The sequence below is a fragment of the Condylostylus longicornis genome, unplaced genomic scaffold, assembly GCF_029603195.1.
Source record: "Condylostylus longicornis isolate FDR11 unplaced genomic scaffold, ASM2960319v2 ptg000028l, whole genome shotgun sequence".
Lineage (NCBI taxonomy): Eukaryota > Metazoa > Arthropoda > Insecta > Diptera > Dolichopodidae > Condylostylus > Condylostylus longicornis.
This window is the reverse complement of record NW_026577997.1, coordinates 2,318,365-2,331,879: the sequence shown is the minus strand read 5'-3', so window position 1 is coordinate 2,331,879 and position 13,515 is coordinate 2,318,365. Positions and strand designations below refer to the sequence as shown.

The 13,515-nt window shown below is 24.0% G+C and overlaps 1 protein-coding gene across 1 annotated transcript; it reads right to left on the bottom strand.

Moving 5' to 3' along the window:
- Positions 1 to 2,736: 2,736 nt before the first annotated feature.
- Positions 2,737 to 4,907, bottom strand: LOC129607716 (uncharacterized). Its single transcript, XM_055518880.1, has 2 exons — positions 3,784 to 4,907; positions 2,737 to 3,420 (listed from the first exon to the last, which is right to left on the bottom strand). The coding sequence occupies exons 1-2, from the start codon at positions 4,669 to 4,671 to the stop codon at positions 3,034 to 3,036; spliced, it is 1,275 nt and encodes a 424-aa protein (XP_055374855.1). The 5' UTR covers positions 4,672 to 4,907; the 3' UTR covers positions 2,737 to 3,033.
- Between the last annotated feature and the right edge of the window lie 8,608 nt (positions 4,908 to 13,515).

Below are 13,515 nucleotides of genomic sequence, written 5' to 3'. Positions count from 1 at the left end.
TATTGTAAAAAATCTAACTCAAATTTATTAGAAATGTCTAGATATTGATGATCTAGAATGTCTAGATGATCTCAGCCATCAATACTGTCTCCCGGTTTAGAAAAGGCACACTATATTTGAATTACTTAAATTAAAATATTTGATATAAATGACATTCCTTATTAACTTTTTATGCATACTATTTTCTTAAAGACATACATATGTATTTCAAGATTTCAAGAATTTGGTTTGATTATTAGTTTCGTCAAGAATATTCCATTAAATTTCCTTCCTCATTAAATTATGCTATGATAGCCACATTTTGTGCTTCTGAAATGATGTTTTCTGAAAAAATGTTTTGTTTTTTCGTGAAATGTAAGTTTGCATGATACTTGATGCTACGCCTAATCAGTTAGTCTTACAATAATTAAATTGCTTTAAGTCCTTAAGAAAGTGGAATAGAAGTACTACTTAGCAAATAATTAGGTACCAACTTCGATTAAGAATAAAATTAAGTAAAGGTTTCATAATTATACTCTTACTACTATAGTACTATACGAAAATTCTTTGCGTTATTCAGGCTTGAATCCAATTAATTTGAAAAATTTTTTCAAAATATTTTAAATTTAAATTGACCAAATCTAATTCGTTATAAAATTATAGTTCATTTTCAGAGAACATGAAACTGTTCGAAATAAAATGAAAACATATTGTTTTCCATATGTTGCTCTCAAGACAAAAACTCTTATTCAATAAAAATTATCTCGAAAATAAGGAAAATAAAATTTTAAAATTTAGAAAAAAATTAAAAGCAGAAAACAAATAAAAACTGGAGTAACAGAGATAAAACGAATAACAAAAACAACCTAAAATTCAAGTTTACTAGGATAAAAGATTACGCGCGACCCATAAACCTACAAAATAAAACAATTCAAAATCTAAAAAAAATAATAATACAAATACAAAGGGAAAATTATATGATTTTTTATTTTTTTTATTAAAGAAAAACGGCCAAGCCAAATGCAAGAAATACTCTAAATTTTGTTATTTTTAATAATAGCCATGACCGAGCATCCGAGTATTTCTAAAATAACAAAACGATATTTATGTAGATACATATGTACATAAGTGCACCGTTGTAATAGGTTGTAAAAACTATATTTTTTTTATAAACTGGAATGGCAGCCAAGAATTTACTAAATTCAAAAACATAACATCCTCGGAATACAATCAAAAAGGCATTTATTTTACATACATTTGGATTTTTCAAATATAATTAAACAACCATACACATTTATAATTTTAAATTTATATTGTGTTAAGCATTTTTTTACTGTACCTTTTTATGTTCATATTCCTTTTTATCCAACTTGTTTCACCTACACACATAAAATATGGCACATGTTATCTTAAAAGAGTTTTGTTTTTTTCAGTATTGTTCTTTTTAGAAACTAAAAATGAAAATAAACTCTGGACTATACACGAATTTGTAGCTAAGTGTGACTATAGTACTAAATTAAGTTAAACATTTGCATTATAGGGTAGACTTTGAAAACAAAATGTTTGTTCTTTTAAATACATACATATTTGAATTCCCTTATTCCTGAAAAACGTGATTTGATGTACATAAATGGTGATTAACAAGTGCATAAATGCAACGATGTACATAAATGGTGATGCAACAAGTGCATAGTCTATTATTAAAAATTAAGAAAAATAAGTCGGAATAAGGGTTTGTTTTTACATCCAAGTATTCAATATTTGATATTTTTCGTACTGCAATGACCTAATAGCATTAAATTTTAGCACCTTGCCAGGATAAGTTTTGAAAAACGAATACTTTTCAATTTATTTTAAGCATACAATTTATTTTAATATCTTTAATATATTATGCTCTTGGATCTTAAGTCCAAGCACTAAACAGTAAATAACAATATTGTCTATTCAAAACGAAATAGCACTTCTATCATATTTATGTACAATATGCTGCATCCTAAAATCGAAAACGTTTTTTTTTCAATGTAAACATGTTTTTTTCTAGAAAAATTTTCAATTTCTCTTTCAATTCTTAAACTAAAAAAATAGTTTTTAAACTAAGTCAAAAAAAATCCTTTTTTTGTAATTTTTTATTAGTTTTCATTATTTTATTCACAAATACATTCTAACAAGGACAAAAAAACAAGAAATATACATTAATATATGATAGAAACCGGTTTTTCTCTTATCATAAAATCGTCTCGTAGTAGATTTTTTATGAATTTGTTTTGTATGATTTTGTGTTTTTCAAATTTCATTATGCATGTACAGATACATCCATAAATGTTCATTTATAGTCCATATAATTTTTGGATTTTATTGTGCTTTATTTCTCTTGATTTGGTATTTTAATGCGATATTAACTTTTCTAAATTTCTTGCATATTTTAATTGGGTAAATTAAAATAGAATTACTTTTAGATAGAATTTGATATTTCAAGTATTAAAAAACTCTGTTGTACATTTTTACAGCGGTGTTACTATATTTTTTTACCCTCCTTAATTATTTTTTTTACTATTAACAAAATCAACCAAAAATTTTTCTTTAAGAATTACAAAACTTGTTTGACCTAATGAATTTCACAAATAGATAAACAAAGATTAAAGTAAAACTAATTTTCATTTTCTTAATATAATCTTTCAAATTTACTTAACTTTATTCAGTTAAAATTTTATTCAAAAAATATATAGATTTTATATTTTTTTACAAAAAAAAAAAAAAAAAAATGTCAAACACTTAGCTAGGTTCTTAAATTGACAAAAAAAAAACTTACCTACAATTTTTACTTTAATCTAGTCAATTTTTCTTTAAATACGAAATTTTAAAAATTTGTTAAAATTTTACAATTATTAATCTTTAATAAATTTATTATTTGTTAGTATGAAAGTTTACAACTGTATTAGATATGCACACAACAAATTTGTGCACAAAAAAAAGAAATAAACAATTAAAATTAAAATTTAAAATAAATTTAATTAAAATCCGTTTTATTTTGTTGTTTGTTGTTTTTTCTTAATTCTAGGATTCCGTAACTTTTTTTGAAGGTTTCAGTTTAAATTGAAACAATTTTAGTTTAACTGGTGGTTTTTTACTTGAATTTCCACTGCTTGGGCTACCGCTGCTATTACCATTAGCAATAATGGTACTACTTAAAATACCATTTGGTCGTTCTAATACATCTGATTGTTTTGACTTTGCTTCATTTACAACTGTTTGACGTCCTTGAAGAAATTGTTGTGCCCAATATGTTATTGAAATCATATCCGGAGCTGATTTTCCATAAACTTTTTTCAAATCTTCATATATAGATTTTGTTGTTGAACCTTTTTTAACTAAGAATTTAATTACTGATCGATGTTCCACACTTACTTTATTATAATTTTTAAGATCTTCTTCTGATAATGACTAGTTATTGTAATAAACAAAGAAAAAAAAAGACAATATAAAATTATACTGAGAAATATGGGCATAAATGTACACACTTTTATACATATTCAACAATCCACCAAATTGTGTTAGCCGCATCACTTGGGATGATGGGATATTATTGAAAAGAATTTCGTTTTTCAGTATAAAATTTCAAATTTCAGACTTAATTTTATTCAGAAAATTACAAGATTTTTGAATAAAAGCTCATCACGTCAAGTGCTGCGACTTACGGAAGATGGGTGGGTGGTCAATAAATTTATAATTAGTTAGGTAGTTAGGTACTTTCTTAGATATCTAAGAAAATTTATTATTTAAAAAAATGAAAGATATTTTACTCACATCATTTAATTTTTTATATGATTTATTGGATTTGCCAGATCGGGATAATCTGAATTCCTTATACGCTTGAACTTCTTTTTCATATTGTTGAGGATTTTTTAAAAATGCATTTATAGTGTCAAGGCTACGATGCATTAATCTTGATATTACTTTAAGTGAAGTATTCTGTTCACGCATTTCTTGTATTTTGGAACGTTCTTCTTCAGTCAAATATCTTTTAACTGTAGTTCTACTTGCACCATTCATTTTGCTTTCAAAATCATAATTCGTTTCGTCTTTTTGCGGTGTATTTTTTATTGATGTTATATATTTTTCATATTTGCCATCATCTTGATTTTTCAAAAATGCCAAAACACTTTCATGTGATGTACGTAACCTTTTAGCTATTTTACTAGATGATAGACCACTTTCTTTTAGTTTTAATATTTTTAAACGACTATTTTTCGCTAAGAAATTTGGTATTTTTTTCTTTACTGTTTCTGTTAATGAATTATTGATAAATTCTTCATAGCCTTCTGGATTATTAGTATACGCTCTTATTGATACAGTTCCACGACCTAATAACTGTGCTATGCTTGTTATCGATTTACCTTCACTTCTATAAGTATCAATTTTCTCACGTTCAGCTTCACTGAGGAATTTCCGTAAGGAAGCTGGATTAATTGCTTTTGAGTTTAAGTTTCGCGGTTTAATTGACTGTTTACGTTCTTCCATTGGCATAGCCAAATATGCTTCCATTTCTTTAACATATTCCTCTGGATTATTTATAAAAGCTGATACAGTTTTTCTATTTCGATGTATTTCTCTTGATATTTTATATATAGATAAATTAGATTTTCTTAAATCGAGTATTTTAGAACGCTCTTCTTCCGTTAAGAAATTCTTCATTTTGTTTATACTTCAAAAATATACAAAAATTGCTTGGCTTGGCTACGAATTTTTTTTATTTTCTTCTTAACTTTCTAATTTTTGTGCAACGAATTTTAAAAAAAAAAATAACTCACTATATTAATTTAAATATAATTCACTTTTATACTTTAATTACTTTAAAATAAATATTTCGCAAATATTTGTAAACATAAACTAAAATTATAAAATTCAATCAATTTAATTTAACCAAACTATGCCGCTAATGTCATCAGAGTTTTAATTTTCCTTTTGACATTATATTTTGACAATTTAACATCGACGCATTTCCAAATCAAAGAGAATTGTCAGAAAACTTAACGAAAGTTTTTGTTAAGGTTTTTTAACATAAAAATATTCACATATCTAAATCAAGGTATAATACTGTATACCTATAAAATTAATGTTATAAATACTATGTACTACGATGTGAAGTAAATGAATTTCAATACATTTTTAAATGTTCACAGAATATTAATTTGTTATGTGTAATTCGTATAGTTGTATGATTTGTTTATACAAAAAAACATATAAACAGATACAAATCGGCTGAAAGAAGTGGAAGAAATTTTGATATTTATTCTTGAAAGAATTTTCATCAAAAAAAAAAAATAAACTAAAATTTTTTCATATTATATTTTACACATTTTTGTATTAAATGAAACATTATGTTAAATTAAATTTAAATTAAGTTGAGTTAAAGTAATTCAAATTTAAATTTTTAATACAAAATTATATATTAGCCTTATATATTTATTTATAATACTAAATTAACGTATACAATTAGATTGAATTACCTTGCTCGACGATTTTGTGTGACGGCCGATAATAACACCGCAACATTTTCTATAACACGATATCCACGTTCGCAAAATTTCTGTCACGCAGCAATTAAATTTTGATGTTGATACGAACTATTATTTCAAAAAAATGTTTATGTATACTTTTTTAATAGATTGTAGAATTGCTTTTTGTTAAGGTTAAATTTATTTTTATGTGAAGACTTTGTAAACATAAAAATAAAATTAGATATATTTTTCGCTGCGTCGAAATGTTCGCGTCATTCGCCGAGTCAAAAATGTCCGTCACTAAAAATCGGTAAAGAAAGTGCTCTTTCGTATATAAATTGAAAATTGAATAAATCATAATTTAAATTGAAAATAATAAACGTACATTATAATACCAACACGTGTTATATTGCACTATCCCAAACAAGTTTCTGAATTCTTTCTAACGTGCAACATTTTATATATACATAAGTATTTAATTTTGTAATTTGAAATTGAGCTGATAAAAATTGATTTGAATTTAATTATATGCTATATACATATATTTGTTTCAAATAACTACACGCTTCATCAAAAAATTTTTATATTTTTAAAAACAAAGATATTTCAATATTTCTTGGAAACTTTATTTTTTTTATTTTACGAGAATATTGTGAATAACTGAATTAAACTTTTCGTTCATTTTGGAATTCACAATAGATATAATGATTATGAATAAATTTTAGGAATCCATTAACGATTTAAACTTAAAACGGGATTTTCAAATTAGAAAATATTATAATTTTAGAACTTTTAAAATATATATTTTTTTTAAATTTAAATATTAATAGAATCAATAGTACTAGCAATTGTAGAAAAAATGTATTATTTGTGTGCAAGTGTATAATTAATACTTGAAAACGAGCTTGAAGCAAAAGTTCTACATATGAATGCACTTTTTTTTTAAAAGGTAATGTTTTCTGATAAATTTAAACGTATTTTTACAATTTTTGAAAAGCATTTTCAATTTAAAAATGTTTAGATTTTAATTTAAAATCTTATTACAAAAATTTGCTTGTAGGATTTAATTTTTAATGAATGGTATATTATGCTGGATTCTATGGCTATACATACATATATACATATACTTATGCATAAAATGTTAAACATTGTCATTCCTATGTACCGTAACTTTTGTTACGGTACATGTTATTTTGCCCAACAAAATCAAATTGGGCAAATAATTTAGTGGTAGCGTAGCATGTACATGTACAGTAAAAATTATAACTTAAAGTTGAATAATACAGTAAAAATTTAACTTTTCTCAGACAAAAGTTAGCTATTGCCTACATAGTCAGTATTCAACAGCGTTGTGGAATGGTTAAATGAATCCGTTTTCAGTAAAAATGAAGCATATGAAGCATAAGTCTAAATAGGGAGAAATAGAAAATGCGAAAGGAAGTAACACAAAACCAAAAGTATTAGAAGTGATTTGTAGTACTTGCTCAAAAAAGACTGCAATGTTGTATTTACATAGGTACATGCATATATTTATGCGTTGGAATATACCTATACCTACCTTTTTAAAAATTACTTTTAGCACTTTAAATGACATTTAACTTTCCACCCTAAGAGTCAAATTAATTGATATCCACTCACAAAAATGATAAAATTAAAAATATATTGATATTAGCTTTTGTTAAATAACTATTAAAACTATTTTGGATTACAAATTCATCAATTCTAAAAAAAGTCTGTGCTTATCTTTTAGCAAGATTCTAGCTTTCATATTCAATCTTCTAAAAATAATTAACAAATAAATTAACTTGTTTTAAACATCTAGTGATATATGTATGTTTGTAATTCGCTCGTATTTGTGCAAACTTAATGTAGGTATACGCTTTGCTCATACGATATCCAAAAAAAAAAATAATACAGCCATAAAACAGAGTTACAAAAATAATAAAAATAAGTAAAAAAAAACCAAAATTGTCGGAAAAGATTAAGAAGTCATTCCACCTTGATTTTATGACAGCGCTAATAATAAATTTTGATTTTCAGTTCTTTTTTTCTTTATATTTTAAACTTTCATCTCGTAAATTTGTCCAAGATAAAAACTAAGTTAGCCTATCAGCATTTAAAATTCCATCGAATTCTTATTATTTGTGTGAATTGAAGCTATTCGTTTTGATTAAACTACCTATATAAATTTTGATATTGTGAAGTTTTAACTAACTTTTTGTCTTACTTTTAGGTGATGTTTTGCAATATATTGTGTAAACGTTGATAGTTGTGCTACAATTAGCTGTACAAAATTCAGTTTAGTTGAGTCTAAATAATATGGTTACTTGAAATTGATAAGATTTAACTATTAAAAGAAATTATACATCTATAAGAAATTGAATCCTAGCATCTAAACTCTGATAATTGACTGTTCCAGATAGAATTTCATTGGATTCGGTAAAATCATTTTTAATCTTAATTGTTTTGGATCCCACTGAACATTGAAAAAGAAAATGAGTTATATATCAATTTAACATTTTGAGTAAATTATTTACAATATTGTCACATTATATTAGAAATTTTGGAAGAGCAATTGATTATCAGCTATGTGGTTAATAAATTTCGGGTTTTCAAAATTTTTTTTAAGTGAAAAGCTTAAATTTCAAACGATTATCCAAGACTGACCTATGTATTATAAAGTGACCTACATTCAAACTCCTATAGGTTCAACATGTAAAAATTAATAAACTTCACGATTATTTTCAAAATATATAAAATTATGGGCTCAAAATTTATGATATTATTTACATATGTCATATTCTCTACCTAGGTAAACAAAGAGACTCTTCTACATATTTTACATAGATACGTACATTCATATTTATTTTTCAATCCTAAAGAAATCCTATTCATACATAATTAGGTTGGTATATTGAGTTGTGTGTGTTTCTTTAACAAATTTCTAATAATTCTTAATATTTTCTATTTTATGCTAATGTGATGTTATAAGTGTGATAAACTGATAAGTTATATTCATTATTAATAAATTTTAAGTGAACGAATGATGTGTGTGCATTCTAATTTAGTAAAAAATAGTGTTAAGTAGTGGTTAGAAATTGTGTATATAATAAATTATAACTACTAATTTCTATAAAATATGATAGGACTTGAAATTTTCTTTTCTATCTTTGTTTTTAGACCATAAACTCATCTTAAAACTACACCGGAACTATGCTATAACTGAGCAAAACCACAAGTAAACAACTATTTTAAGTTTTTTTTTAATATTTCTTTATTTTTTTATTTTTATTAGTGGTTTTCTTCATATCTTCTGCCGAATTTGTGTTAATATTGTGATTTTTTTTTTTGTTTCTTCTTCGTTGTTTCTTTAAAGTCTTAATTCTTGGAAATATTTAGTAATAAAAATAAATCTGTCAAAATTAATAGCATCGTTGAATACTAAACTTTTAAAAATTTTGTGTACAAAACAAAATGTATACAAGAGTAGGAACTAGGTATGCTTAAAACAAAGTGTATATATTATAGCACAAGTAGAAAATAAAAAAAAGTATTAGAAAAAAAAGCTAGTAAATTTGCTTTATGATTTATCGAGGTTGCCATCTAAAATAAAAATAATTTCAATTAAATATTAACTTAAATATTGAAGGTCTTCAAGTCATAATATAGTACATTATTTTGGAAGAAGAAAATTAACTGTTTGTAGAGTTAAGAGTTCTGAATTGTACCTATGGGCATATCACACTTTATTCTCATTTGCAATTTTGTGCTTTCAAATCGTAGATTAATAATGGCTTTTGCTCAAATATTTCAATTTTATTAGACTTTCATTAAATTTCTTATCTCAAAATTTAAATATTTAAATGCCATTTGTCAAATTGATCTAAAAGGTTCTATTTCTGAATTTTTTACTTAATTTTTCAGTTTAAAATATTTTTTAAGCAATAATTGAACTTTATTTTTATTAAAAACTGAAAAAAAATAGATTAGGTAACCTTATTCAAATTTTGACTATAAAAATAAATGAATACAACTTAGAAAAGAAAAGAAGTAACTTATGCCTATGCTCAAAAATAATTTTAGCATAATATTGCTATTGTTTTAAGATTATTATTTTAAAATGAAAAGACGAGCCTCAGATTTTATACGTATACATACGTATATAGGTCCATATACTATAATTAAAAAATAAATTACTTAAAATAATATGCTGCTGTTAAAATATATTTGAGTAGATTAAAATGCATTAGTACCTACTATATATGACAACAAGATAACATAAATAAAATAGATCTTGCAACTTTGGTGGCACAAATTTAAAATTATAGAATAAAAGATACATATATATTTTTAAATTTAAACAGATTTTGTCTCTTCATTTTGAAAATTTTAAAAAGATTACGCTTTTAAATCAAGATTTAAATGTATTAAATTGCAATGTACTGTTAAAATTTAATATATGTACAAAACGCTGTAGATTAATATGTGTGTATAATTTCCTGCACATCGATTTACATAATAAGTATGTAAGTTGATATATGTAAATTAATAGTAGTATGAGTTTATATATTTTAAATTTGATTATATTGAAAAAGACAAAATTTATTTTGATTGAAAAGATAAAGTCAAATCAGAATTGTACTATTATTTTTAAGAATCCATTTACATGCATATAATTTGCAATATGCAATCATATCTGTTTACGAATACCCAATTGGTGTAGACGGTGACGCGGTTGGTGGAGACGGTGACGCATTTTTGCTCATGTCTGGTTTTGGCAAGGAGCAGACGAAACTTCTTTGCTCGTTCAAATACACAAATTTATTTTAACACTTTTAAAAAGAAAATCTCCTTTCTAAAACTTACGAATTCTCTTAATGTTAGCATTTGAAAAGTACAAAAAATTGAAATGTGCTTTTTCATACACCTATTATTCTTAGTTTGACCCAAGTTTCGTCCATCAATTTATTATCTTATATATTCAAAATTATATACATATTATAAATCATTATCCGTTACATATAAATATATGTATATTTATGTGATATAAGCTTATATTTTATATTTTCTTATATAATATAGTTTTTACTCCCCAATTTAATTTGTTTTTACTTAAATAAAATATTTCTGAAATATATATACTTATATATAAAGTGAAATATTTGCATATACGAACCTCCATAGAATTTAATGTACATATTTATATATGTATATAAAACATTCATAAAGAATAAATAGCATAAGATTCTAAGTATTACCCTCTTTCCTTCCACAAAGAATTATATACATCATTATATTACATATGAAATTTGTATAATGTATATATATATATATATATATATATATATATATATATATAATTCGGATATATATAATTCGGATAGGTACTTTTGAATTTGATTTTATAATGTAAAATTTAACTATTGTACGTCTATATGAATAGCATTCATGTATGTTTAGTTATGTTGAGTATATATACATGTATTATATATTTTTGTGTATGATATATGTTAGTTATGCTTAAACTTATATATCTAGATTGCAAAATTATATTTAAAATGATTTATATAGATTAGAAAATTCCATTTATTTTTAAACACACATATGTACATATAAAATAGATATTCGAAAAAATAAAACGAAAACTTTTATATTTTAAATATTGAGCTATATAAACGTATATACTTAATATATTATTTTTTATTTTATTTTAAGCATATAGAAAAATACAAATGTACTTAAATAATAAAGTTATATAAACTCCAGTTACATAAAATATATATGATATATGTATGTATGTAAGTAAGCACTATAAAATTGTCAAAGAAATAAAAACCTCATCAGTCTTTTTTTATCAACTACCCCTCCTTCAATCACACTATAAAAAATCCCCCAACACACCACCATTTACTTTTATCTATGTAAATATTATATAACAATCAATGTAAATACCAAGAGGCGATTTTCTTTATTTTATTTTATTTTTTTATCTACCTTATCAAATCTAAAGCGTTCCATTTTGCATATATTATATTTTTCTTTATTATTATTAAATATTATATTATATATTTTGTAAAATATGTATATATAAATGTTTGGACATAAACACACATATTTAGATACATAAATAATGTTAAGAACATGGTATGCATATTTTCAAAAATTGGGTTGTCCAAAATGGTTGTTCCAATTTCCAATATCAGATGTTGAAATCAAGTTGTGCAAGAAGTCAATTTCTGAAGAGTTAATGATCTTCAAGTTATAAGCAATTAAAAAATTTAATCTTATATTGCTGATCCGATTGAGTCCGGAAATTTCGGCATTATATTATGTGGAACAATCTTCGTTGCTGAGATAAAAAATATGAACTTCAACGAAAAATTTTTTAAAGCATTTTTAATCAAACCCTACCTATTTATACACTTGGTATACAAATGAGTATACTTTATATCAACATACATATGTACATTATTGAATATTTGTAAATTCATTCTTAAGGTAAAAGTCTTAACTATAACCCTTACTACTCGTACAGACTAAAAATCTATATATCCTGGCCTAAAAATCTACATATACATACAATGTATATAATATTATTTTATAACATACAATGATTTTGCATATATTTACAAAAATGTACATAAATATATATAAAAAACTAAGTATACAATATAAATATATTGTATAAGTCGTGTTCATATACTAAACCAAGACTATTTGAAAATAAAAGTAAGAAATTTGTTATAAATTTTTTTCTTTTTATTCCTTCATGTTCTTTACATAGCAATGCCCAGAAATATTTCTAAAATAATTTTTATGCCGATACGATTGTTATTTTTCTTCTATTTTTCTTTAAAACTTTTTCCATATTTAATTTTTCAAAGAATTTAGAATTTTACAAAATCACTATAAAAGTCCATATATAGGATTTTGTGTTATAATAATAAGAATTTAAAGTTTATTATAAAAAAATGTACATATATGTACTTATGTGTACATATTAGGTATAAATATTCGAATACAAACATAAATCTGTACGTACAGATTGTTATTTTACAATATTTTATAATGATAAAAGAATAAAAACTACCCTTGTGTATGGATTTTCTTATTTATTTTATCCCTTCTCAATAGTTTTTATAGCAACAGTGATATAAACATATACTACACCTATTTACATATGCACAAACATATAAATGTATATATAATAGAAACAGTGATGGCAGCAGCAAAAAATTATAGTAAAAATAACAAGAATAGCAAATATAGCAACAAGGATAATATTATTAAAATAATAACAAAGAAATCGTAAATGGAAATGAAAAATATTTATTAGTGAAGAGTGAATGTGTGTAGGACGAGTTTTCATCTTAAATTGCTTTTAAGTAAGTATATACATATGTGTATATTATCGATTGTATGATGTGTAAATAAATACATAATGTGTATTTATGTAAATCAGTATATATAATCATTAGAAAGCTTATTTTTCAACTATCTAAAAAGGCTTTGAACTAAATAAAAATTATTTTCTTATGTTGATATTAATTTTCTTTCATTTTTAGGTAGCACGAGTATTTACATTATATTGGTTCTATTTGTGGTGCTAAAATTTTTCATATTACAAAATACATATATTTGGAATGGATTTTAAAACGGGAGGCAGGAGGAGAAGTCTCCTTAAATAAATAATTGGTTGCTCTACAACGTTTGAATGAATTAACGACCACCATAATAATTTTATAATAATGGTAAAAGAAGAAAAAGTAGAACAAAAAGTAATATCATGTTTTAGAAACATTGGTTTTGTACATATGGATGCAAGCTTGGTTTTAAATATTAAAATGATGATCATATTGAGGCGTTCAAGAGCGTGGAGCTCCAACTGAGTTCTGTAAAATCATAGTTTTTTACAAGATTTAAAATCATTATTGAAATTATTGCTAATTTGTGTAGCTTGTATTGAATTTATGTTAGTTTATGTTTTGTATGTAGGTGTTTTTCAATATTTAATATGTTTTAAACTTAAAATTGCAAA

What these genes read in the sequence shown, in the direction of transcription:
- LOC129607716 (XM_055518880.1), bottom strand. Translation starts at nt 4,671, where the DNA reads ATGAAGAATTTCTTAACGGAAGAAGAGCGTTCTAAAATACTCGATTTA. An exon ending in CATATAAAAAATTAAATGAT is followed by an intron (nt 3,421 to 3,783) that starts GTGAGTAAAATA and finishes TACAATAACTAG; the next exon opens with TCATTATCAGAAGAAGATCT.